Source organism: Carcharodon carcharias, chromosome 19 (genome assembly GCF_017639515.1).
Source record: "Carcharodon carcharias isolate sCarCar2 chromosome 19, sCarCar2.pri, whole genome shotgun sequence".
NCBI lineage: Eukaryota > Metazoa > Chordata > Chondrichthyes > Lamniformes > Lamnidae > Carcharodon > Carcharodon carcharias.
In genome coordinates this window covers 101049081-101075560 of record NC_054485.1, presented here as the reverse complement: position 1 = coordinate 101075560, position 26480 = coordinate 101049081, and the positions used below count along the sequence as shown (strand labels likewise).

General features: G+C 46.3%; 1 protein-coding gene across 1 annotated transcript; it reads left to right on the top strand.

Annotated features, from left to right (window-relative positions):
- Positions 1-5375: 5375 nt before the first annotated feature.
- Positions 5376-22115, top strand: LOC121291294 (E3 ubiquitin-protein ligase TRIM39-like). The gene is made up of 7 exons (XM_041212366.1): positions 5376-5789; positions 8872-8967; positions 10355-10585; positions 15211-15380; positions 17373-17488; positions 20491-20995; positions 21911-22115. The coding sequence occupies exons 1-7, from the start codon at positions 5376-5378 to the stop codon at positions 21918-21920; spliced, it is 1542 nt and encodes a 513-aa protein (XP_041068300.1). The 3' UTR covers positions 21921-22115.
- The last annotated feature ends 4365 nt before the right edge of the window (positions 22116-26480 follow it).

Sequence of the window (26480 nt, the reverse complement as noted above, 5' to 3'; positions counted from 1 at the left end):
AAATGGCCTAGCAAGTCATTTGGTTCAAGGGCAATTAAGGATGGACAACAAATGCTGGCCTTGCCAGTGACACCCACATCCCATGAAAGAATAAAGAAAATAAAAGTTATAGATTTCAGAGCTAGGAGAAGCTGTGGCCATTTTTTTTTTTTGGTGGAGATTTGTGGGTAGAATGCTCTGGAAAGTTCCTACCCACTGCGTCAAATCAGTTAAAGCAAATTTCAGAAGACCAAAATAATGCATCACTGCATTTAACTAACTCCATACTGCATCATGGAATCATAATTGCAGTCCCTATCCAAATGCAGCAAGACCTGGACAATGTCCAGGCTTGGGCTGACAAATGGCAAGTAATGTTCACGCCATGCAAGTGACAGGCAATGACCATCTCCAACAAGAGAGAATCTAACCATTGCTCTTCACATTCAATGGCATTACCATCGCTGAATCCCCCACTGTCAACATCCTGTGGATTACTATTGACCAGAAACTGAACTGGACTAGCCATATAAATACTGTGACTACAAGAGCAGGTCAGAGGTTAGGAATCCTGCGGTGAATAACTCATCTCCAAACTCTCCAAAGCCTGTCCACCATCTACAAGGCACAAGTCAGGAGTGTGATGGAATACTCCCCACTTGCCTGGACAAGTGCAGCTCCAATAACACTCAAGAAGCTTGACACCCCAGGACAAAGCAGCCCACTTGATTGGCAGCCCATCCACAAACATTCATTCCCTCCACCACTGATGCACAGTGGCAGCAGTAAGTTCCATCTACAAGATGCACTGCAGAAACTCACCAAGGCTCCTTAGAAAGCACCTTCAAAACCTACGACCACTACCATCTAGGGCAAAGGTAGCAGACAGATGGGAACCACCACCTGAATGATCCCCCCCAAGCCACTCTCCATCCTGACTTGGAAATTAATCGCCGTTCCTTCACTGTTGCTGGGCCAAAATCCTGGAACTCCCTCCCGAACAGCATTGTGGATGTACCTATGCCAGATGGACTGTAGTGGTTCAAGAAGGCAGCTCACCACCACCTTCTCAAGGGCAACTAGTGATGGTCAATAAATGCATCCCATGAATGAATTAAAGAGAATACTGAAGGAGGCTACTCTTCACATTATGCCTGTTACCTGCTCTTTATAAGAGTGACCCAAATAGTTTTCTTTCCTCCGGTCTTTCCCCATGGCCCTGCATTTTTTCTTTTGTTCAAGTACGTATCCAATTCCGAATATGGCCCAATGTCTTTAAGGACGTAGGACCAAATACAGCATTGAAAAGCAACATTTCAATGTATCCCAGCCAGAAGATAGGAAGGAAAATATTTTATATATATGGATATATATGTGTGTCAACCTGGCTACTTTATAAAAATATTTTTATTTTAAAAATGGACAAGGCTTTACCCTGACCCTGACCCATGACTCATACCAAGGGAATTTCTAACCTTCAGAAACCAGGAGGGACCTCGTTATCTTTAAAGAGGTGCTCTGTCACAGCCGACAATCAAATTCCAAAGAAATTTACCCACACCCTTTGCATTTCTAAGGCAGAGCTCTGACCAATGGAGATGATAAGTATGCAAAGGATAAAAGGGACCATGTTTCCTCTATTAAACACCTGAACATTCCAGACTTGACAAAATACATCCTTTGTCCAATATCCAGGAGAAGAAGTGGGAGGTATGCCACATGACCTCCCCCAAGCTGCTAGAACCAGTAATATTGCCATGTGGAACCCAGGCAGTCTACCATTTTACCATCAAACAGGTAGCAGCAGAAAGATCTCTGTCCAGGTAAATTGCCTGGCCCTCAGCTACACAGTGAACTACTGGAATATTGGAACTTCTGTATCTGTGCCCTCAAGTCTAAGTCATCCCTCTGTGCCTTCTCCCATCATGGAGGTCCTCGCTTCTGGAAAGATGGATCACTGCAACAGTTTCAGCCTGCTAACCTCTGAAGGAATATGCCAGTGGACCTTTTGATTCTGCACCCTGGACTCACATGAAACCATAACTCTTATTTTTATCATGGTCTTGCTCTGTACCCCTTTATTTTCCTGAGCCGTCTTTTATTGTATGAGTGCAAAAAGGGGTGGACCTTGTGAAAACAGCCTCCCCCGTTTTGTGTGTGTGTAAAATAAACCAATCCTCTTATTTTACCTTATCTTGAGTTGCTGTAGTATTAATAGAGGATTGGATCACTCCAAATTGAAGGGTTGGTGAAAACATGGCATCAGTTATAAAGGGGGGGGCAATCAAAAATCAAAAACTCATTCCTGATTACGAACGGGCAGTGAGAGGAGAAATCAAGGCTGCATAAAATAACCTCCCTCCTATCCATAAGACATGTAAGAACCAAATTGTCTAGCCATTCTGTCTCTCCTTCCAGTCGAAACACCCCCAAACCCTTCCGTCAAAACTTTACTCGTGACTGACTGAGATCGATTGTATCATTTGATAGCATTGTGCAGTCAAAACTGGGAGTGGGGGGTGGGGGGGGGGGGAATATAAAAACATTTTTAAAGTCTTCACTCCTCCCCATTCCCCCACCAAATCATAATGGAGAACCTCAGTCCCTATTTTGGAATCCCTTACCTTCACCAATAATTACCCAAGCAGAAATTGGTCATAAAAAATAAAATTGAAAGATTTGGGAATGGGCTGCTTGACAATTAACTGGGTCTATATCAAGGTATATAATGTATTCAGCATTTAGTCAGCAGGATTACTTCAAAGCATGTCAGGATTTTAGACCACAGATAAGGTAGGTGATTGGTAGAAGGATTAGTGGGGACATGAGGAAAAACTTTTTCACCCAGAGGGTGGCGTGCATCTGGAATTCCCTGTCTGAATCGGTGGTTGAGGCTGAAGCACTCGACTCATTTAAAAGGTACCTGGGTCTGCACCTGAAGTGCTGTAACCTGCAAGGCTACGGACCGGGAAAATGATGGAAATTGGGATTAAAAATGAACGGATAGTTTCTTTTTACTCTTTTTATGGCAGGAATGATGGGCTGAATGGCCTCTTTCTGTGCTGTAACTTTTCTATGGTTCTAGATGTGTAGCTTACAAATGGTGAGGGGGAAAGGCAGGGCAAAACTCCTCCTACGAAGAGTTGAAACATCTGGGAGGCTGCACAGGTTAGAAAGAGGAGGCGAGGGTGTCGGGGGTGCGGGGAACTGCAAAGCTTAGGCTGACGCAGGAGCCTGTTATTTGAGTTTGATGGGTGGAGGAACGCAATTCCTTCACTGCGAACGACTGGGTTAAGTTAGATAAAAACAAAAAAACTGCGGATGCTGGAAATCCAAAACAAAAACAGAATTACCTGGAAAAACTCAGCAGGTCTGGCAGCATCGTCCTCTCTTTTCTTCTCCGCCGATGCTGCCAGACCTGCTGAGTTTTTCCAGGTAATTCTGTTTTTGTTTTGGGTTAAGTTAGAGCCTCTTTTCCTGGTGACTATCCCAAGACGCCCAACACAATCTGTACTGTCAGCTGGCAGACCTCGTGCCTCTGAGTTACAGCTTCTGCAAGTTCCACTCCAGGACTTGAGCACACAAAATAAAAGTCGCTCCAGTGACTGGAGATGATACTCCAGTGCAGCGCAGAGGGAGTGCTGTGCTGTCAGAGGTGCTGTCTTCTGGGTGAGACGTTAAACCAAGGCCTCGTCATCACTGGGGTGGATGCAAAAGGACCCCTGGCACTTTTTCAAATTGCAGCAGTTCTCACCAGTGTTCCGGCCAATATCCCTCAATCCAAACCCTCTATTTAGCCCCCGGATTATGATACGGCCCTGTTTGCTGGCTGTGATGTTTTGCTCAGTGAAGAAATTTCCCCACAAATGCCAAGACGTACCATTGGCGTATCACCCACTCAGCTCCCTACCTGGGATGTTTGATCTGGTCAGTGAGAGTCAGGCTTCATGGACAGCGGCAATGCTTATTGATGTTAAATATAAAATGTTAACCAAACTGTGACTTGCTCTCCTTTCTTGGGGAACAAGGGGAAACTGTTCCAGACTAATTCGAGTCTGAAGAAGAGTCACGCGGACTCGAAACGTTAACTCTGTTTTTCTCTCTCCACAGATGCTGCCAGGCCTGCTGAGTTTCTCCAGCACTTCCCATTTTTATTTCAAATCTGACAGATGTGTTCTGCACCTTGAGCACTTTTTAAAGCTTTGTTACGAAGCTGGGAAGCATTGTGGACTGTGAGGAGACTGGTGTAGGACTTCTAAAGGGCATAGACAGGGACATAGACAGGTTGGTGGAATGGGTGGGCAGGTGGCAGATGAAGTTCAGTGCAGAGAACTGTGAAGTGATTAATTTTGGTAGGAAGGACACAGAGAGGCAATATAAAACACAAGACACAACTCTAAGGAGGCTGCAGGAGCAGAGGGACCCAGGCGTATATGTGCATAAGTCATTGAAGGTGACAGGACAGGTTGAGAGTGCGACTAATAAAGCGTACAGTATCCTAGGCTTTATTAATAGAGGCTTAGAGTACAAGGGCAAGGAGGTTGATGCTGAATTTATGTATATGTTGAACAAGTTTGGCCTCAGCAAATCGTGCATATTGCACTCCTCCCGGTGGCCTGCTTGCACACACTGGCACACACCCCACCGCCCACTCTAACAGGGCTGCCAACACCCCTCCCCACACTCTTACAGGTTAGCCACCCTGTCCTCCACAGGCTTGCCAGCAACCACACCCACCCACCCACCCACCCTCCTCCTTCAGCTCGTATGCCAAAGCACCCCTTAATTTATTCCCCAAGCGTCGGTCATCCTTACATGTGTCTCCTTCGAGAAAAGTGCTATATAGATGCAAGTCTTCCCTTTTCTCTCTCGCACTCTCTCTCTTTTCCAAGGCAATGGCTCAAGGCTTCACCGGGTTGGGGAAGGGGGGGTGGTGGGGGGCGGCGGCCAACCCTTTTGTAACTCTATGGGTTGTCCGGCCAGCACAGCGCCGCCTGTTGGTCGACAGTGGGGAGGACAACAGCAGGACAGTCCCTGGAGACGTCACCTAGACCTGACTCAAGTGTGGACAACTGGGGTACAGGCAGTTCGAGTCCAGCAGCCGGTATCAAGAGCGAATTTTTTTTCTGTTTTTTTTTAAAAATACATATTATGAAAGAAATTTGCAAGCTGGAGCAAGGAGGTGCACGCAATGGGGAAAGAGTCAGCATTGACGCTAGGCCAGTGAGATTTGCTTGGAGATCTCCCACTCTTAGCCGCTCACCGAGAAGAAGCTGGGCGAGAGATAGGGGGGAGGGGGGAAGGGCTGGGGTTTAAAGCACCCCGGGGGGGAGGAGGGAGGGGAGGTGGGGGGGGGGGGGGGTGGGGGTGGGAGGAAGGGGGAAGTTGCTGCTGAGATGGCGAGCGAAAAGGAATTGGAGAATCTGATAAACGAAGCGATCTGCTCGATCTGCCTGGAGTTTTACACGGAGCCGATGATGCTCGACTGCGGCCACAATTTCTGCAAAGCCTGCATCCTGAACTACTGGGACAAGAACAAGGAGAGCATCTCCTGCCCCAAATGCCGGGAGCACTTCTCCCAGAGGAATGTCAGGCTGAACCGCTTCGCGGCGAACATGGTGGAGAGCGTCCGCAAGCTCAGCGCCAAGCCCAGGGAGGGCGGCGGCGCCCTGCTCTGCGACCAGCACGACGAGAAACTCAAGCTCTTCTGCGAGAACGACAAGACGGCGATCTGTGTCGTCTGCGCCGTTTCACGTGAGCACAAGGACCACAGGATCAGCCCCCTGAAAGATGCCGCCGAGGTCTACAAGGTATGGGAGCTGCGGCTCAAAATCCAGATCGGAAAGCCGGGGGCTCTGGGGAAATGGGAATTAAAATCGCACACACACACACACAGACACAGACACAGAGAGAGACACACGCACAGACGCATAGACAGACACAAACACACACACAGGCACAGACACACACACACACACACACACACAGACACATAGACACAGAGAGAGACACACGCACAGACACATAGACAGACACAAACACACACACACACACAGGCACAGACACACACACAGACACAGACACATAGACACAGAGAGACACACGCACAGACACATAGACAGACACAAACACACACACACAGGCACAGACACACACACACACACACACAGACACAGAGACACAGAGAGACACACGCACAGACACATAGACAGACACAAACACACACACACAGACAGACATAACACACACACACAGGCACAGACACACACACACACACAGACACAAACACACACACACACAGGCACAGACACACACACACAGACACAAACACACACACACAGGCACAGACACACACACACACACATAGACTGAAACACACGCACAGGCACAAACACACAAACAGACACACACAGGCACAGACACAGACAGACACACACACACAGACACATAGACACAGACAGACACACACACATAGTCAGACACAAAGACACATACACAGGCACAGACAGACACTCACGCAGACACACGCACAGACACACAAACGCGCACAAACACAGACACACACACACAAACGCACACACACACAGACACAAACAGACACAAACACACACACAAATACATGGACACAAAAACACATAGACACAAACAGACACACACAAGCACATGGACACAGATAGACACACACAGACAGCCAGACACAGACACAAACGCATATACAGTTCCAGGGCTCGGGGAATCGCGCCGCTCACAGTTTAGACCTGGCTGCATTTGGGTTACTGTCCTGGGGGGTCAATGAGGTTCTACCCATCCAGCAAGAGATTCAGGCACATGCAATCCAGACCGGCGCCCCCCACTGCAGCACCCAGGCACTGTCAGGCAGCACTGAGGGAGCGCTGCACTGTCAGAAGTTCAAGGCCGAGGAAGCGCCGTGCCGTCAGAGGGTAAGTACTGAGGGAGTGCTGCACTGTCAGAGGCAGTAATGACGGAGCGTCGCACTGTCATAGGGTCAGTGCTGAGGGAGTGCTGCCCTGTTGGAGGGTCAAGGCTGAGGGAGTGCTGCACTGTTGGAGGGCCAGGGCTGAGGGAGTGCTGCACTGTTGGAGGGTCAGGGCTGAGGGAGTGCTGCATCGTTGGAGGGTCAAGGCTGAGGAAGTGCTGCACTGTTGGAGGGACAAGGCTGAGGGAGTGCTGCACTGTTGGAGGGCCAGCACTGAGGGAGTTCTGCAATGCTGGAGGGTCAAGGCTGAGGGAGTGCTGCACTGTTGGATGGTCAAGGCTGAGGGAGTGCTGCAATGCTGGAGGCACCACCTTTCAGATGAGACGTTAAATCAAGGCCCCTGTCTGCTCTCTTGGGTGGACATAAGTGATCCATGACCAAATTTGGAAGCGAAGAGGAGGGTGAGTTCTTCCCGGTGCCTTGGTGGAAATTTAACACTCAGCCAATATCAATAACACAGATTATCTGACCAACATCATAGTGCTCTCTGTGAGATCTTGCTGTGCCATCCTATAACACAATATACATGAATTGGAAATTGACAGGGAATGGGAGCTTGTTCATCAAAATCTACTACATGCCCATGCTGACTGGAGTATCCTGACATGACCCTCCTTCCATTCCCCGTCTCTTGTAATCTCCTGGTAGGGAATCAGGAAAGAGAGAGAAAGAAACATACAAAGTCATTGTTGGAAAGGACTTAGGGATGCCCTGAGCACGTGACAGGCTGTGGAGAAATGCAATGCTCCCTTCTTCATTGACCTTTATGCCTGCTTCAGGAAATGTCCATCCATTCTCCATGCTTGCACCCTCCTGATTGACTGACTGACTAATCAGCCTGGCAAAGAGGTTAAACTCCATGTTGTTCAGCAATCGTTAAGGAGCTGGGCTGGCCAGCCCGATCCCCTCAGTCCAAATGAGTTGCGCTGGCCAGGGTTAGCACCAAAAAGGTGATTGTGGTGGGGTGGGGGGGGTGTGTGTGTGGGGGTTAAAAACCCCAACCAATCCCGTTCGGGGATAGGTGACCCACTTAGACGTAACTCCAGTCCCACTTGAGTCATATCGCTGTTGGAAATGGTGCGGAAAGTGACCCTGTCAGCTGAGGAAGTCAAGCTCTGTTGAAGGTCTTCCCAGTGTGACCAGGGTTGGCCTATACACCTTGTTTACGGTCTTGAGGACAAATCAATGTTGGGCTGGCCTTGCAAAACATGGGAGTTGCTTTTCCCTTAACTGCCTTAAGCCCAGAGAGGGGCATACAGCAGAAGCAGGAAGGTCACACACCCTTGACACGGCCTGTCAGAGTTCCCTCAAAGCCAGCTGTGTGGCTCAGCGGGTAGCATTCTCACTCCAGCGTCAGGAGATTGTGGGTTCCAGTCCTGTCCCAGGCTGACCATCCCGGTGGAGCACTGGGGGAGTTGCTGCATTGTCAGAGGTGCCAATTTTCCATTGATAATCTCTCTGGTGGATGTAAAAGATCAATAATCTGGACCAGTGTTCTGGAGAGGAGCAGGGGGGAGTCCTCTCCTTGGATCTGGCCCATCGTTGCCTCTCCAATACCTGTCATTAAAGTAGGCAATCTGGTCATTTATTTCATGGGATCCTACGCAGTTCCAATTGGCCGCCAACCTTTCCTATGCAAAGTGATCACACTTCAAAAATAAAAAGCACTTCACTGGAAAGATCAATGGTTTAACTGTTCTGTGTTTGATTATGTTAGGTTGGTAACTGGGGAAATGTTTCAATGGAAGGTAGAGCTAAGGGTGGGAGGGGTGGATTTTGCCACGGGACCTCCTGCCTGATTTTCCTCTCTGCTCCAGCAAAGCCTAACCCCCAAATCCACCCCGTGCTGTTTTAAAGAGAGTGTGAGGTTTTAATCATCCTGTAACTACTTGCAGGGAAAGCTGCAAACAGCACTGGATTTACTCAACAAGCAAGCGGATGAGATTTCCAACAGTCAGAGCAACCAGCAGGCCAACATAGCTGAACTGAAGGTGAGATACGAAACCCGGTCACTGACCAGCTCTATACCGTTGGGGGAGGTGGGGGCAATAGCTAGGCTACAAAGATGACTAATGTTCCAGGTGGTCAATCAAAGGAAAAGGGGTGGGGAAGCCAAGGGAAACAATGTGAGCTGAAGGCAAACTCGGCAAGAACGGGATTGAATTCGGAAGTGTGTGGAGAAAGGACAGTCTGAAGGAGGACAGCAATTCCACCATTTGAGATTCCAGGAAAGGGTGCGGTATTGAAGGCGAATTGAAACCAACCCACTCATTGGGAGACTGACAGGCACTTGTACAACACTGGTTTTACCCTCCTCTCCTCCCCCCTCCCCCACTCCCTGCCCTGACTTTACCCCCTGAAGAAGTCAGTGGAGATAACATCGGGCAGAAGAAAAAAACCAGCAATCACCAAAATTCTGTGGGATTCTCACCCTGCCAATTAGGTTAAAATGAGCCCACAGACTAAGTGGCAGAGCCAGGGGTCTTCATTTGAGATCACTGAGGTTGGGTAAGGAAGAGGAAGAGCCTGGCAACAGGATATTCTCAAGAAAGAAAGGTTTCCAGCGGCTGAGTTGGAGAGGGAGGGCAGATATTGAACGTTCCAGCACGGAGAAAATAGAGGGAATGCCATCGGGAAGAAAGATTAGAGGCTAAAGGTATGAGAAAGATCCCAGTTGGATTTAAAACATGTTCTATATCCAGAAGTACAAGGGAAAGTTGTTGACGGAACCTGCTGGAACAAAAGATCAACATTAAAGCCTTGGGAGTACTTAGACTTCATCAAGAGTTAAGTGATGTCGGGGAAAGGGGGGTGGGGGGGCGGGAAAGCTCTGTTTCCTTGGGTCACTGCTGTCCAAATGCCTTGTTGCTTCCTTCATCTATGAAAGATAATGCAGCGTGTGTTCCTCCTTCATAGCCGATGTTCTATGATGACTACGATGTTCATTGAGTTAAGTTTCAGGTGTGATGCATTTGAAACTGATTAACCAGCCCAACTTGAGCACAAAAAGACCTGTTACATGTTGGGGACACATAGTGTTGGTGTGGAAGAGGTGCTAGTTGTAGTGTTCAATGGTTTAATTGTTCTGTGTTTGATTATGTTAGGCTGGTAACTGATCTGTACTCACTGTGCTTGACTGGTTAAGCCTGGTTGAAGACTCAGAGTTAAAGTAACCAGAGAAGTTACTAGAATCTTGAAGCTGAGCTGGGTTAAGCATGAGGGCAGACATTTTGTGATTGCAGAGATATCTTAAAAACACTGTCAATAATCCTGTTGCACACTTAGAAACTAGTGTGATATCTGCATTGCTCTGAGGCAAATCTGGGCTTGCAAAGCTCACATTTCCTGTTGACCAACGTGACTCTGTTCTGTTCATAGAAACAAGCCGAGACCATGCGGAAGAACATTGAGGCCGAATTTGCCAAACTCCGCCAATACCTCCGGGACGAGGAGAAGGTGCTGATGGGAAAGATCAAGAAGAAGGAAGACAGCATCTTGCAGCAGCTGGAAGAAAACTTGAAGACAGTCATATCAGAAAAGGCTCTGATGAACGAACGCATAGTGGACATACAGCAGAGGATGTCACTGAAGGATGCGGAGATCCTCAAGGTAAGGCGCGGTGATGCTCCAGAGCACTTTTCATACGCGGAATCAGGGACACTAAAGTTGCGGGGTTAATTTGAAGCAAACCTACCCAATATTGCTGTCCGCTGACTTCAGAGGAAAGCAATACTGGGGCTGTGGCGATTAAACCACTCTGCTCCCCGACAGATGTGTTAGGTTAAAATTGCCCCTACATCAGGAAAAAACACCTGAGGCAAGGTGGAGCTAGCAATTATGTTGTATCTGCGATGTGGCCAGAATGGAAGCTCACGGATCAGAAACGATTGCAATCGAAGGGCTGAGTGCCCGAAGGTCGAGGAGAATCACAACGTGTCACGCGGGTTCATGGGGATAGCCAGGACAATGTGGTAGGGGAGGGAGTGGTCGGTCAGTGAATCCGCAAACATTATCCAACCCAGGATGTATAATGGTTGGAGAGGGAGAAGGATGCCAAGAGAATAGACCAGAAGGATCTCTGGCTAGAAATTACTGGGACCCTAGAGTAACACAGCGAGGTGGAGCTGAAGTAATATAATCTCAGGTGGGTCAGACAATAATATCCATCAAGTGGGGGTTGGGATAATATGATCTAAGTGACGTATAGGCTAATAAGAACGTGAGTGGGGGTTTGGAGTAATTTAGACTGGGATGCTGAGAGTATTATAGTCAACAGTTGGGAAATGGACCTTACAGTGTCAGAATGACTGTTCATTTGTTAGTTGAGATATAAATGTCAGTTTAGTTGAACAAGGTCAAGCAGATCTCATCACACCCTGTGTTCATTGACTTATCTTGGCCCCCAGTCAAGTGCTGCCTTGACTTTAAAATTCTTGTCCTTGTTTTCAAATCCCTCCCCATCTCTATAATCTTCTCCACCCCCACACCTATCCGAGATATCTGTGCTCCTCTAACTCTGGCCTCTTGTGCATCCCTAATTTGAATTGCTCCACTGTTGGTGGCCATGCCTTAAGCTGCCGAGGCCCTAAGTTCTGGAATAACCTCCCTAATTCTCTCTGCCTCTATCTCTACCTCTCTTTCGCTCTCTCTCATCCTTTAAGACACCACTTAAAACCTGCCTCATTTACCAAGCTTTTGGCCATTAATCCTAATATCACCTTATGCAGCTCAGTGTCTACTTTTGCTTTATAACACTCCAGTGAAGCACTTCAGGACGTTTTATTACTATAAAGGTTCCACGTAAAATTAAGTTGTTGTTGATTACGATTGAATTTTGTAATGCTTGACTATCTATTTCTATCTCTGTCACCAAGTTGCACTCTAACCTCCTGCGTTTTTTTTATGACTAGGACATAAAATCGTTACTTGATGGGTATGTAATCTTTTCTCTGTATATCAGGTTCCAGTTCTGTTGGCTAATACCAAGAATCATTATGATATAGTATGTGTAACATTTCAAACAGATTGTATTCAGTGAACAAGTGCACATTGTCAGAGCGAATACATTCATGGCTCCCTTGCTTGTGAATGTTAACTGCCAGCCTTTGACAGCAGTGTGAACAGAGACAGTAAATCCATTTTTCCTGGATATTATTTTGTTATTGCATCTAAACCCAAAACCCACAAACCAACTCACTTTCAGGTGGTACCATTTACACATTAATAATGGCACAAGCACCATTAGCCTCATCCTTAATCTGCCAACAAAATCTGGCCCAATTGCGTAAACTGTTTTGAAGTGTGTTTGAATGGGACATCAATTTTGCGCAGGTACTTGAATGGGCTTCCATGCTTTTTTGACGATGAGGGTTAAAGGACGGTCATGGTTTGGAAACAAATATCAAGTTAACATTACCCCTGCCTCCAGCCCCCCACCCCCACCCCCCACCCCCCAACCCATTCCACCCCAGCCACCCTATTGAAATTCAGGGGTGTGTCAGAGTCACTTAACCCTTTAACCCCGTCGCTCTCAAGTTCTGAAGTTACTTGAAATGATTACCCTTCTAGGCGACAGTGGTTATATTTTATTCAGTATAAGTAAGACTTCACACATGTCGATGTCTGAGCAGTAATGTCAAAACAGGACAGCATGACCATTACACTCTGGGTAGAAGCGTGATCACCACTTGACAATGCCAGATAACCATGCCACGGGCACTGTTGCACCGGTCGATGTGTGCTGCCTCTGCCAACCCATCCTTTCACTGGGGTCTGTCTGCAAAATGGTCCCAAACTTCCTTCGGCTGAATACTCATCTTTTCTTTGCCCAGGGAGCTCTTTTTATACTTTATTTACACAAAAGAGCCTATGAAGACCGATTTAACCCAATCATCGCCTCGCTATTACTTAATGGCCCAATTACAAAAGGTGTCATTGAATCATCTGTGCGCCCATGCTAGGTCAGACTCTCGGGATCTCCGATTTCCTGCATTTGGACTTTTATCAGCTTGTAAACATTTCAAAGCAAGTGCCTGGCCAAAGCAAGAAAACATGTTGGCCTTGGTACCCAGTTATTTTTAATTTAATTAATAATAACATGGTAAGAAGCATATTTGCAGCCCAAAGGCTAAATTGCAGTGTAACAGGCTAAGTGTTAAAAACATGTAACAATCATACCGCAACTAATTCAGGTAACGTGGTAAGTCATGGCTGGGATAATAAAAGAAGGACAAAATTAAACTTTCATTATATTAAAATTATAAACCAACACACTGTTCCTAAACTACAGGTGCTGAAGTACATGTAAAGTTTACCACTTCAGTCGTTCATTGGATACTTTTGTCTCGGCCCTGCCTATATATCTGGGCCTCTGGGATTCTGCTAAGATGTTGTAACACAGCCTGTCTTCACACTGTTGGATTTCTGCTGACATTTACCATTTGGTTATTTTCTTACAACATTCAGGCCGATAAATTGCTTGGTCGATGGAGGCACCAGCCAGTTTCCCATTTGTATGTCACCACTCAGACACTTTCAATCAGGGTGTATCACAAGCAGGATTAAAAATACACTTCAGTATAAGCATGATCATATCACAATGAATGAATCTCGTAATTTACACTAAGGCAAGTGGTTTTAGTTAATTAGCAAGAAAACCCAAAGTATAGACTTTGCTGAAGCCATCACTGAATCCCCCACTATCAACATCCTGGCGGTTACCATTGACTAGAAACTGAACTGGACTAGTCATATAAATACTATGGCTACAAGAGCAGGTCAGAGGCTAGGAATCCTGCAGTGAGTAACTCACCTCCTGACTCCCCAAAGCCTGTCTACCATCTACAAGGCACAAGTCAGGAGTGTGATGGAATACTGCCCACTTGCCTGGATGAGTGCAGCTTCTACAACACTCAAGAAGCTCAACACCACCCAGGACAAAGCAGCCCACTTGATTGGCACCACATCGACAAACTTTCACTCCCTCCACCACCGACGCACAGTAGTAGCAGTGTGTACCATCTACAAGAGGCACTGCAGAATATCACCAAACCTCCTTAGACAGCACCTTCCAAACCCACAACCACTACCACTCAGAAGGACAAGGGCAGCAGACACATGGGAACACCACCACCTGGAAGATCACCCTCCAAGTCACTCGCCATCCTGATTTGTAAATATATCGCTGTTCCTTCACTGTCGCTGGGTCAAGATCCTGGAACTCCCTCCCTAACAGCACTGTGGGTGTACCTACACCACCTGGACTGCAGCGGTTCAAGAAGGCAGCTCACCACCACCTTCTCAAGGGCAACTAGGGATGGAAAATAAATGCTGGCCCAGCCAGCGACACCCACGTGCCATGAATGAATAAATAAACATCCAGTGCTCTTACAAACATCACTCACACCTGCTCCCCCCCAACCCAAAAGTTAACATTGACGTAAGTATCCAGCAGCTGAGAATGAAGAGCATGGGGAGACTTTGAAAGAAACCTAGGACTTGACAGTAAATTCATCCCTTTCAATATCTGGAGAAGGAATGCAAACAATGAACAGAATGCTGCCAAGCTTAGCCTGGGGCTTGGCAGCGTACAGAGGTATAGAGGGTTTTACAGCATGCTGCATAGACATCACATCTGCTGAATTCTGCACTCACAAAAATTATTATCAAGGTGGGTGTTGGGGGTAAAACCAAGGTCGCACCCAACCCTGGTGGGATCCTGTCAGATGAGTAAGGTCAAATTCCAACCCCTGCCACACACACCGTCACCCCCCCAATCCCCGGCTCCCAAAACAGCGCAAATATTACAGCCTAGAAAGAAAGTGGTTAAAGAGCACTTCATCAAGCTGCTAATTGGCATGATTAGGCTCATTCAGATTGTTGTTTCAAAGCTGCCTCTGGAAGGAAGGCCAAAGGATATAAGTTTAAGTTAGTGAGAAGCAAATTTCAAGTGCTTGGGAGAAATAGTTTCTTTACTCAAAGGGTGAGAAATGTTGAGAATAATCCGGCAAAAAATACATTGGCGACATCCAAAATGTCTCCAGAGATGCTACCTCGGGAGCAGTCAAAGACTTTGGAGTGTTTCTTTGGAGCTTTTCAGTGAGTACTAAAAGCAGAAGCATATGAGGACTGGCCCTGATTTAAAAACACCCACAAGCAAGCAAGTTATGCTGAACCTTTATAAAACACTGGTTAGACCCCAGCTGGAGTGTTGAGTCCAACTCTTTGCAATTTAGGAAGGATGCCAAGGCCCACGGGATGGTGTGGAGGAAATTTATCAGAATAGCACCAGGGATGAGGGACTTCAGTTATGCAGAGAGTCTGGAGAATCTGGGGTTGTTCTCCTGAAGAACAGAGGAGATTTGACAGAGGCGTTCAAAACCATGAATGGTTTCCATAAGAATACGTAACATTTGAAATAGGGGTAGAAGTAGACCATTTGGCCTATTGAACCCACTCCGCCATTCAATAAGATCTTGGCTGATCTGACTGTGGCCTTAACTCCACTTTCCTGCCTACTCCTAAATCCTTTAATTTCCTTGTTGATCAAAAATCTGTCTAACTCAGCCTTGAACTATTCAATGACCCAGCCTCCACTGCTCTCTGGGGAAGAGAATCCCAAACACTAACACCCCTCTGACAGAAAACAAGTTGTCCTCATCTCCATCTTAAATGGGAGATGCCCTATTTTTAAACTGTGCCCCCGCCCCCCCCAGTTCTGGAATAAAAAGAATCTGCTTCCACTACTCTGGGGGTTGGTAACCAGAGGACATAGACTTAAGGTGATTGACAAAAGAACCAGGGCGACATGAGGAAGCATCTTTTTACACAGCGAGTTGTTGCAATCAGCAATGCATTGCCTGAAATGGAGCAGGAAGCTAATTCGATAGTCACGTTAAAAAGGAAGTTGGATATGAGGTTGAATGGGAAGAAAATTGCAAAGCTATGGGGAAAGAGCAGAGGGTGGGGAGCAGCGTTAGTGTCTAGTCAATTACATTGTTAAGATTGACAGAAACAGATGATGGGTATTAATTGTCTTTAAGCACGTGAAAAGGGGATCAGGTCCAGGCAGCGGGCAGTCAAGGGGGGTGTCTGGCCCGACTGTCTGCCCCTCTACCGTGGCTGTGTTCACAGTGGGTGGCCCTGGAGAGAGAGCACGTGGTGTCCACCCTTATGTTTGAGGCTTGGCACGATCGGTGGGCACCACAGGGGCTGGGGTGCATCATCACCCCTTGGAATGATATTTTGGTTTAGTTAGTTAAGTTTCTTTTGACATTTTGATTTTTTTTCAGCGCTCCATCAGGGGCTGTTTACCTCCCCTTTTTCTCATTAGTTTGATTTATTGATCATTTGTTTATTCAGAAGAGAAAATAAATAAGAGGATGGTTGGGACACTGGGTTGAGTGGGAGGAGAGTTGTGAGGCTGAACAAGTAAAAAAACTTTCTCATACAAAAAAGCTCTGTGTCTTGCTTTCAGCTTCCTCAACTGACTTGGATTCTATTAACAAATGGGATGACTTAAATAGCTCTACAAAGAGCTGGCACAGGCACGTTGGGCTGAATTACTTCCTATGCTATACCATTTTAATCCCATGACCTGTTTAGATGCAGCAAAGTCAAGCCCAGTTTAATTGTGCAAAACAATGGTCTAGTATTGGTCTCCTTGTTTAAGGAACGATGTAAATGCGTTGGAAGCAGTCCAGAGAAGGTTTACTAGACTAATACCTGGAGTGGGAGGGTTGTTTTGTGAGGAAAGGTTGGACAGGGCTTGTATCCACTGGAGTTTGGAAGGGTAAGAGGCAACCTGATTGAAACACATAAGATCCTGAGAGTTCTTGACAGGGTGGATGTGGAAAGGATGTTTCCTCTTGTCGGAGAATCTAGAACAAGGGGTCAATGTTCAAAAGATAAGGGGTCACCCAATTAAGACAAAACAGAAAATGCTGGAAAAACTCATCAAGTCTAACATCATCTGTGGAGAGAAAGACAGAGTTGACATTTCGAGACATATGACTCTTCTTCAGTGCTAAAGAGAAGTAAAAATAAGATGAAATTTTCCTTTTAAGGGGAATAGAGCAGGTGAAGCTGGATAGAAGACCAGCGATTGGTGGAGGCAAAGGAGAGATTGACAAAGATGACATGAACATAAGGACAAAGAGGTGTTAGTGGTAGTGGTACCGGCTAAAGGAGGTCCATTGGCCCATTTAAGACATTCTTTCCATTCATTTTAAAATTCAGCATAAGCATCATCAGCATATTTAAATTTGACTAATGCCACATTTAAATTAGAATGGAATATTTCATGCAACCCGTTGTTTATTCATATATTTCTGAAATGCATAAAAGATTATATTCAATTGGATTTAATAACATTGCACGATTGTCAATATTTACACAGAACGGAGACATTGTACCCTAAAGCCACAGAAACCAATTTTAATCTGAGTCTATATGAGCCCATTGGACCTCTGCAGTACATAGTGTGGAAACGGATGCTGAAGGTTATCAGTCCAGGTAAGATTAACCTCAATGGAAAATGATTCTACCGTCATTCCCAGAACTTCTCGGCGTGCTCACAAAATGAATGCAAGCAAAGTGGTGATTTCAAAGATCAGTGTGCCATATGTTTGCATGGGCTTTCAAGAGAGCACCGAGGAGGTTTACTAGAATGGTATCTGGGATCAGAGATTTGCATTCTGTGGAGAGACTGGAGAAGCTGGGATTGTTCTCCTTGGAGCAGAGAAGGTTAAGGGTTTTGATCAAGCCGTTAAGGGGGAAATTGTTTCCAATGGCAGGAGGGTCACAGAGGACACAGATCTGAGATAATTGGCAAAGAACAAGGGGGTGGGGGGAATGAGAAGGTTTTTTTTTTTACATAGCAAGGTGTTGAGATCCAGAATGGGATTGAGATGGCAGTAGAAAGGAATATTTGGTAGTAACTTACAAAAGGGAAATAGATAAGTACTTGTGGGGACTGTGGGGAAGGGGCAAGGCAAGTGGGACTAATTGGAGAGCTCTTTCGAAAAGCCAGCACCGGTCTAATGGGCTGAATGGCCTCCTTCTGTGCTGTATGACTCTATGATTCTCCAGGAAATAGCACAGTGACATTTAAAGTTTTAATAAATGATCATGTGTTTCTCTTTTTTTTTCCAAATTTGTTCCAAAGGATTTTGGATACAGCTGACCAGTCCATATTATCAGCTGGCTAATGTTTATGTGGAATCAGCAAACAATGCAATGAATTGTCCAATTGTTTCACTGGGTTCTCTGAAGGGTGTTTTAATGCATATGGTTGAGTACAAGATATCCATGTTGTGTTAAGTGAGGGGACATAGAGAATTAAATCAGCTTGCTGTAAACTCCCTGAACTCTGTGTTTCCTTCATTCAGTGTCCCAGTGCATGGAGACTTATAGATATAATAGGGAGAATTGTTCAGGCTGGAGATTGGACGTGGCCAGTGATTTGTTGTTTTAATGGTTTTTGGAAAGATCTTATTATTTGTCATTTATATAAACAACATGGATGACTATGTGGGGGTTAGGCTTAGTAAGTTTGTGGATGGCATAAAGATTGGCTGGGTGGTTAACAGTGAGGTTGAGTGTCTTGGGCTACAGGAAGATAGAAGGGATGGTCAAATGGGCAGATAAGTGGCAGATGGAATTTAACCCTGAAAAGTCTGAGGTGATACACTTTGGAAGGATTAATTTAACAAGGAAGTATTCAATGAACGGCATGACACTAGGAAGTTCTGAGGAACAAAGGGACCTTGGCATAGATCTCTGAAGGCAGAGGGGCATGTTAGTGGGGTGGTGAAAAAGGCATATGGGACACTTGCCTTTATCAATCGAGGCATAGATTACAAAAGTAGGGAGGTCATGTTGGAGTTGTATAGAACATTGGTGAGGCCACAGCTGGAGTACTGTGTGCAGTTCTGGTCGCCACATTACAGGAAGGATGTGATTGCACTGGAGGGGGTGCAGAGGAGACTCGCCAGGATGTTGCCTGGGATGAAACATTTAAGTTATGAAGAGAGGTTGGATAGACTTGGGTTTGTTTTCATTGGAGCAGAGAAGACTGAGGGGGCGACCTGATCGAGGTGTACAAGATTATGAGGGGCATGGACAGGGTGGTTAGGGAGCAGCTGTTCCCCTTAGTTGAAGGGTCAGGCACAAGGGGGCATAAGTTCAAGGTGAGGGGCAGGAGGTTTAGGGGGGATGTGAGGAAAAACTTTTTTACCTAGAGATGGTGACTGTCTGGAATGCTCTGCCTGGGAGAGTGGTGGAGGCGGGTTGCCTCACATCCTTTAAAAAGTACCTGAATGAGCACTTGGCACATCATAACATTCAAGGCTATGGGCCAAATGCTGGTAAATGGGATTAGGTAGGTAGGTCAGGTGTTTCTCACGTGTTGGTGCAGACTCAATGGGCAATAGGTCCTCTTCTGCACTGTGATTCTGTGAGTGGCTTTGTTGGACCATTTCAGTGGGTATTGCTTTGGGCCTGGCATTACATGTAGGCTGGACTGGGTAAGGACTGTGGACTGCCTCCCCAAAAGGACATTCCCGAACCTGGTGAGTTTTTAACGATGACCTGGTGATTTCACGGTCACCATTACTGAGACTAGCTTCTTATTCCAGACTTATTAATCATTTGATTTTGAATTGCCTCCAGCTGCCAGGGTGGGATTTGAACTATCCTGTCTCAAGCATTGATCTGGGTTACCAGTCCAGTAACATAACCACTATGCTCCTTTTCATATGTACCTTGAAACCTAGGGGATCAACTGGGCATTAAACATCACCTCCACCGACCCCCCTCCCCCTTCCCATACCACTGTCTGTCAAACAGCTAACACAGGTGAGCAACAGAGACTTGACTGTAACGCTGAGGGAGATGCTGGGTGAGGGGGAATGGGGGAGGGGGAGTGGGAGTGGGGGAGGGGGAGTGGGAGAGTGGGGGAGGGGGTGTGTGGCAGGGCAGGGGGTGGGGTGACATGGGTTAAAATCCCATCACAGCAGCTGGAATTTAAATTTAATTCATAAATCTGGAATATAAAAGCTGGTCTCAGTAACGGTGACCATGAAACCATCATCGATTGTCATAAAAACCCATCTGGTTCACTAATGCCCTTGAGGGAGGGAAATCTGCTGTCCTTACCTGGTCTGGCCAACATGTGACTCCAGACCCACAGCAATATGGTTGACTCTTAACTGCCCCCTGAAATGGCCCAATGAGCCACTCAGCTCCAGGGCAATTAGGAATGGGGCAATGAATGCTGGCCTGGAAAACAATGCCTCCATCCCACGAAAGAGAGAGAGAGAGAGAATTAAAAAATACTGCAGATGCTGGAAATCTGAAATAAAGACAGAAAGTGCTGGAAAAACTCAGCAGGTCTGGCAGCATCTGTAGAGGAGAGAAACAGAGTTAGCGTTTCGAGTCGGACATGACTCTCCCTCAGAGCTGCCAGGAAGGTAGAAATGTGACGTGAGGCTTGACCTTGCCTTCTTCAGTTCCAGCCCTCCTGACCCTGGACCCGCAGACTGCGCACCCCCGCCTCCTCCTGACCGACGACGACACCCAGGTGAAGCGAGGCGAGTGGAAGAAGGTGCCCGAGTTTCCCGAGCGCTTCAGCTTCCTGCTCGGCGTCCTGGCCACCCAGGGGTTCACGTCGGGGCGGCACTACTGGGAGGTAGACGTGGGCGACAACGGGGCCTGGGACGTGGGCGCGGCCAAGGCGTCGGTGGCGAGGAAGGCCATCCCGGAGGACGGGGTCTGGGCGGTGGGTCTGTGGGACAAGGAGTACACGGCGTTCACCAACCCGCGGACTGCCCTGAAACTGGGTAGCATGGTTCCCAAGAGGGTGGGGGTCTACCTGGACTATGAGGGAGGGCAGGTATCGTTTTACAACGCCCATAACATGGCCCACATCTACACCTTCACCGAAACCTTCACTGAGGCAGTCTACCCTTACCTCAGCACCGAGAGCAGGACTGATCCACTGAAGCTGGTCGCACTGCAGCTGTAAGCACTATTCGGTTCTCAGTCGCTCCCAAAGGTGGGGGGAGGGGGGGGGGGGTAGCTGCCTGCTGATAACCTTTCGCATAGGGACCTGCTTATTTCCGGAAGAGGGGATAGAAAAGGGCCGAGTGCTTTTTTTTATATATATATATGCCCGCTTTATGTCCTGGGAGCGTCAATCCGATTCTTGATCAATGCGATCTACGATTTTTTTTAAACACACACACGCAGCGGGAGTAAATCTCCCACACAAAAACAGAATTACCTGGAAAAACTCAGCAGGTCTGGCAGCGTCGGCGGAGAAGAAAAGAGTTGACGTTTCGAGTCCTCATGACCCTTCTCATGACAGAACTGTTCAGTTCTGTGGAAGGGTCATGAGGACTCGAAACGTCAACTCTTTTCTTCTCCGCCGACGCTGCCAGACCTGCTGAGTTTTTCCAGGTAATTCTGTTCTTGTTTTGGATTTCCAGCATCCGCAGTGTTTTTTTTGTTTTTATTTATGTTTGTAAATCTCCCACGGCGGTTGGTTTAGTGATTGCACCGCGTAGCCGCGCTCAATTTATTTCGAGTAGACCGCAAGTGCAAACCCACTTTGTCCCTCAGGGAGCTGGCTGGTTTCCGAACCTGGCGGCGGGGCTGAATTGCGTACCGCAGTTGGATGCCGCCGGCGCTACCCGCACTATCGGCAACCCCTTGAGAACTAGCGACCGCCAGTGACGGTCAGCAGAGCGCATTTCCCACCCCTTTTAAGTTGGGGGGGTGGGGGGTCAGCAGAGAAGTGTCGCAGCTCGGCTTTGAGAGACGTTAAAGAAAACATGTTGACAGAAAGGGGTTAACCGGACTGCCCCTGAAGTCGGTTGCTGCTGTTGATCTCTCTTTTGTCTTGTGATAACCGTTTAGCCTTTTCCTTTCAAGCAGGGAATTTTAAAACCAGTTAAAAGTGCCACTGGGCTGTGGGGCTAGAACTGACCCTGCAGCGATGGGCAGTATCAAGCACGAAGCGATACGAGGTTTAATGAATGAGGTCGCGAAGGAAAACCTCTGGGTACACATCAACCTTTCTCCATGGTACGGACGACACAGAAACAGACTTATAATTAATGGTTACACTCAGTAGAATGGCAATTATAACAAGAGGGAAGCTATGAATAAGAAATATCATTAAATAATTAATGTTCGTTAGCTCGGTTGGTGGTGATGGGGGCGGGGAGGGGGCGGGATAAAGAGCTGGTTAAGACAGGAAAACTAAAGTTATTAATGATAGACTAGTCAATTCAGTTTCCCCTTGTACGGAGTTCTATCGTAACTTATATTTCATCATGAAATGCAGATTTCTGGGGCATGTTGTGCGGAGGGAGTAAGAGAAATCTGGAACAACTGGCTGGTTATAGTGAATATTTGGATTTGTAACAGTCTAAGATAGTGAGCTGAGAACTGTAACACGTTTGAATGCCCAGCCGAACCAGCGGGCTTTGTTGTTTAAGTGCTGCCTTTTCAGTGTGTGTTTCAGTACGGTTGCATGTACTGTTTGATTAATAAACACGTTCCAATGTCGAAGAGCCTTCCTGATCTGAGGAGTAAGTTATTAATAAGGACGTCCCCTCTAATGGTTGGTGCTCAAGAAAACCTCAGAATATCAGATGTTGATGGGTGCCAAGTTTTTACTTACGGAAACACTGATTACATACCATGCATGAACAAAAAAAAAAGAGCTCTTCCAGCCTGCTCCCATATGTAAAAGCGCAGGTAAGTCCCCCAATCAATGCTTACCGCCAGAATACAGTTAACGCCATGAAGCATAATTAACAATTGGGACTAACAACCTCAGCCTGACATTGAGTTGGTGTGTCAGGGAATGAAGGTTTAAGGGTCACAACCTGGTTTCTCCAATAGGCAGGGTAAGGCTAGACCTTCGAGCCTTCTACCAATTTACGGCGCTGAGCTGTTGCAGTAAACTAAAAGCCGCGACAGAATCAAAACTTCACTTCACTTTCTGTGACACTTCAGTGAAATTTGCCCTTGAACGTCAGGGAACCGAATTTGCATTGGGCACAGAGATACATTTAAATGGGTTAAATCCCTCTTCGATGAGGAGTCACTCAAACCCTTCCATGGCCTAGTTCCTCCCTAGCTCTGTAATCTCCTCCAGCTCCGAGATAACTGCACTGCTCTCATTCTGGCCTCTTGCGCATTCTCCGATTTTAATGGCTCCATCGTTGGCCCTGCCTTCAGTGGTCTGGGTCCCAAGCTCAGGAATTGCCTCCTTAAACCTCTCCGCCCCGCTTACCTCACTTTTCCTCTTTAAGGCACTCCTTAAAACCTACATCTTTGACCAAACTTCTGGTCGCCCGATCTGATATCTCCTTGTGTGACTCGGTGCCATACTTTTCTTCATAATGCCCCTGTGTAGTGTCTTGGGACATTTCATTACATTAAAAGTGCTACATAAATTTAAGTTGTTGTTGAATCTAAGACCAAAACGTCTTCTGGATCCAAGGGTTTTATATGGGTAGCCTGTCCAGTCTTGATGAAGTAATTAGGAAAGTGCTTGGCACAGTGTAATAAATCGATAATTACAGGCACTTTAGGATAGGAGTTTGGAACAGTGAGTGGCAGGAATATCTTGCCAGGTGGTTCCACTTAAAGTTTCCATACAAAGGGACTATCTAGAAACTGAGAATGAGTTATGAGGGGTTCAAGCAGCAGGAGTGTGAGCTATGGGGAGGCTCCCACAGTGAATGTCAAGGATCCTTCCAAACACGTGATCTCTACCATCCAGAAGGACAAGGGCAGCAGATAGATGGGAACACAACCACCTGCAAGTTCCCTTCCAAGCCATTCACCACCCTGACTTGGAAATATATTGCCATTCCTTTACTGACGCTGGATCAAAATCCTAGAACTCCCTCCCTAACAGCACTGAGTGCCCCTACACCACATGGACTGTAGCGGTTCAAGAAGACCACCACCGCCTTCTCAAGGGCAATTAGGGATGGGCAATAAATGCTGGCCCAGCCAGTGAGGCCTACAACCATGAAAGAACAAAGCAAAAGTAGGGAGGGGGGCAGAATGGAATTGCAATGGGGCAAGCGGGGAGAGGGGCAGTTGAAGCAGTTCTGCAAAGTGAATGGAGAGAGGCACTGGGAATCTTGACTAGTTGCACAGTGTGCACCCCCTCCTCATCAGGCACCATATTATTACGCCCCCTCCCTTTTCGGCAAAGGAGAAGGCAGAACAAACTGGGCAGCAGGAAGGGGAGGCAGAAATCATAAGCCCACACCAAACAACAGAAACTGGAAGCTGAAAGGAGAGACACTTTGTAAATATCTGTGGAACTGTTTAATCCTCGTAGCTTCTGTCTTGGGTTGAGAATGTTACAAAAATGTTAATCCCTGTTTTTCCTGCAAGAGATAATCTTTCCTGAGTTATTTTCAGTCGGGTTACCAGATTATCTAAAACTTGCAACAAAATGGGGGAAAGAAGAGGATAACTTGTAACTGATTGTGTGTTGATAAGCATATACAAAGCTTGATTTATTTTGGATGAACATCTACCTTCATATTTGCGTCCTTTGGAGATATTTACTTCCTGATTTTCTGAGCCTAACTAGCCTGAGTTTATCACATTATTCTAAAAGCAAAAAACTGCTGATGCTGGAAATCTAAAACAAAACAAAAATACCTGGAAAAACTCAGCAGGTCTGACAGCATCTGCGAAGAGGAACGCAGTTAACGTTTCAAGTCCGAATGACTCTGTTCTGATGAAGTAATTTGGACGCGAAACATTAACTCTGTTCATCTCTGCAGATGCTGTCAGACCTGCTGAGCTTTTCCAGGTATTTTTGTTTTTGTTTTATCACATTATTATTACATTATTAATACTGGGCTTCTACTGTGGCCAGTTTAGGGAATTAAGTGGTCCATGACATGAGGTGGCAATTGGCACATTTGAGTTCATCACGCATAACAAGAAATTAGTGATTGAAGGTGATAGTGATAATGAGTGTTTAGTGTAATGAAGGAGTCAGCCAGACTGCTGAAAGGAATAACAGCCATTATTTTTTTTCAGGGAGGAAATTTCATTTTTACTCAATATTAACAATTGGTCTTTCAGGGGGAACCATCTGGAATAGAACAGAACTGGAAACAGATTGAAGCAGCCTTAGAGTACATTAACTACATTAAAGTACATAATCAGGACAGAGTGTCCAACTATAACAAGGACATTTTCAGATAGGTGGCACTCGGCAGTATCACACCGCTACTCCTTCTACTTTCACGTCATCATCCCCCAGCTTTTCAGCAAGCTCACTGCGGCTTATATCATCCAAGCAATTGAGTTGAAAGTTGGCCTTGATACCTTTGAGTTTGTTCTTCAGTGAATTAACTTATGTTGTAAACTGCATCTTCTGTTTCAGTGGTGCCACTTCTGGACACCATTGTATGAACACCAGATCTTCCTTGATGAGGGAATTCTTCATTTCATAAGAGACATCATAAATTAAAACACAAGCAACATTGGACTGGAGGTGGTTTAAGAGGTTCAAATAGTCATCTTCATTTGCTTCCTGCACAGTGTCAGATTTATCATCCACAATGATATATTGATTATCGTCAGTCATGCATAAGTGAAGAAACTTTCTCCTTCTCTTATTTGACTTTGGTGACAGGAGCTTCATTTCATTGAAGGCTTCAATGACTGAATCATGGATTTTGATACCAGGCAGTGTGAAGCGAGGGAGAGCTATGCTGTGTATTGCATACAGCTTGCTGAGCTATTTGTGGCACTCCACTCCAAATTTTTTGTTCAGTTGCAATCCCGTACTTAATCTGGCTGTGATTTCCCTGATTTGCAGCATTTGCACATTAATTGCCCATTAAGCATGCCACAGATCGTTAAGTCCAGTTAATGACAGTGTAAGTACTCTTAACAATGGATAATCGTTAGTGAATGACCATCAAGCTCCCTCGACCAGAAAATAAACAATTCTAAGTCTGGAATCTCATTTCCTCATTCACGTTCCTTTCTGTCTTTCTCTCCCTCTCTCTCTCTTGATTTTCTTCAGGTACATAAGCACATAAGAGATAGCAGTTGGAATAGACCATTTAGCCCATTAAGTTGGCTCCACGTTCAGTATGCTCAAGGCTAATCTTGGGCTTCAACTCCACTCTCCCGCCCCCTCTCCATATCCCTTGATTCCTTGAGAGACCAAAAATCTGTCTATCCAAGCCTTAACTATACTCAGTGATGGAACATTCACAATGCTCTGGGATAGACAATTTGACAGGTTCACAACCCTGAGTGAAGAAATTCCTCCTCATCTCAATCCTAAATGATCAGCCCCTTGTTCTGAGTCTGTGTCCCCATGTTCTAGGCTCCCCAGTCAGGGGAAATAGCCTCTCAGTGTCTACACTTTTCAGCCCCTTCAAAATCTTGTGTGTTTCAATGAGATCACCTCACATTCTTCTAAACTCCACAGAGTATAGGC

Bases quoted from the DNA above. Each gene is read 5' to 3' on its own strand.
- LOC121291294 (XM_041212366.1), top strand. From the start codon at position 5,376: ATGGCGAGCGAAAAGGAATTGGAGAATCTGATAAACGAAGCGATCTGC. The intron at 15,381-17,372 runs GTAACATTTGAA...ATATTTACACAG, and splicing joins AATGGTTTCCATAAGAATAC to AACGGAGACATTGTACCCTA. The intron at 17,489-20,490 runs GTAAGATTAACC...CTTCAGTTCCAG, and splicing joins GCTGAAGGTTATCAGTCCAG to CCCTCCTGACCCTGGACCCG.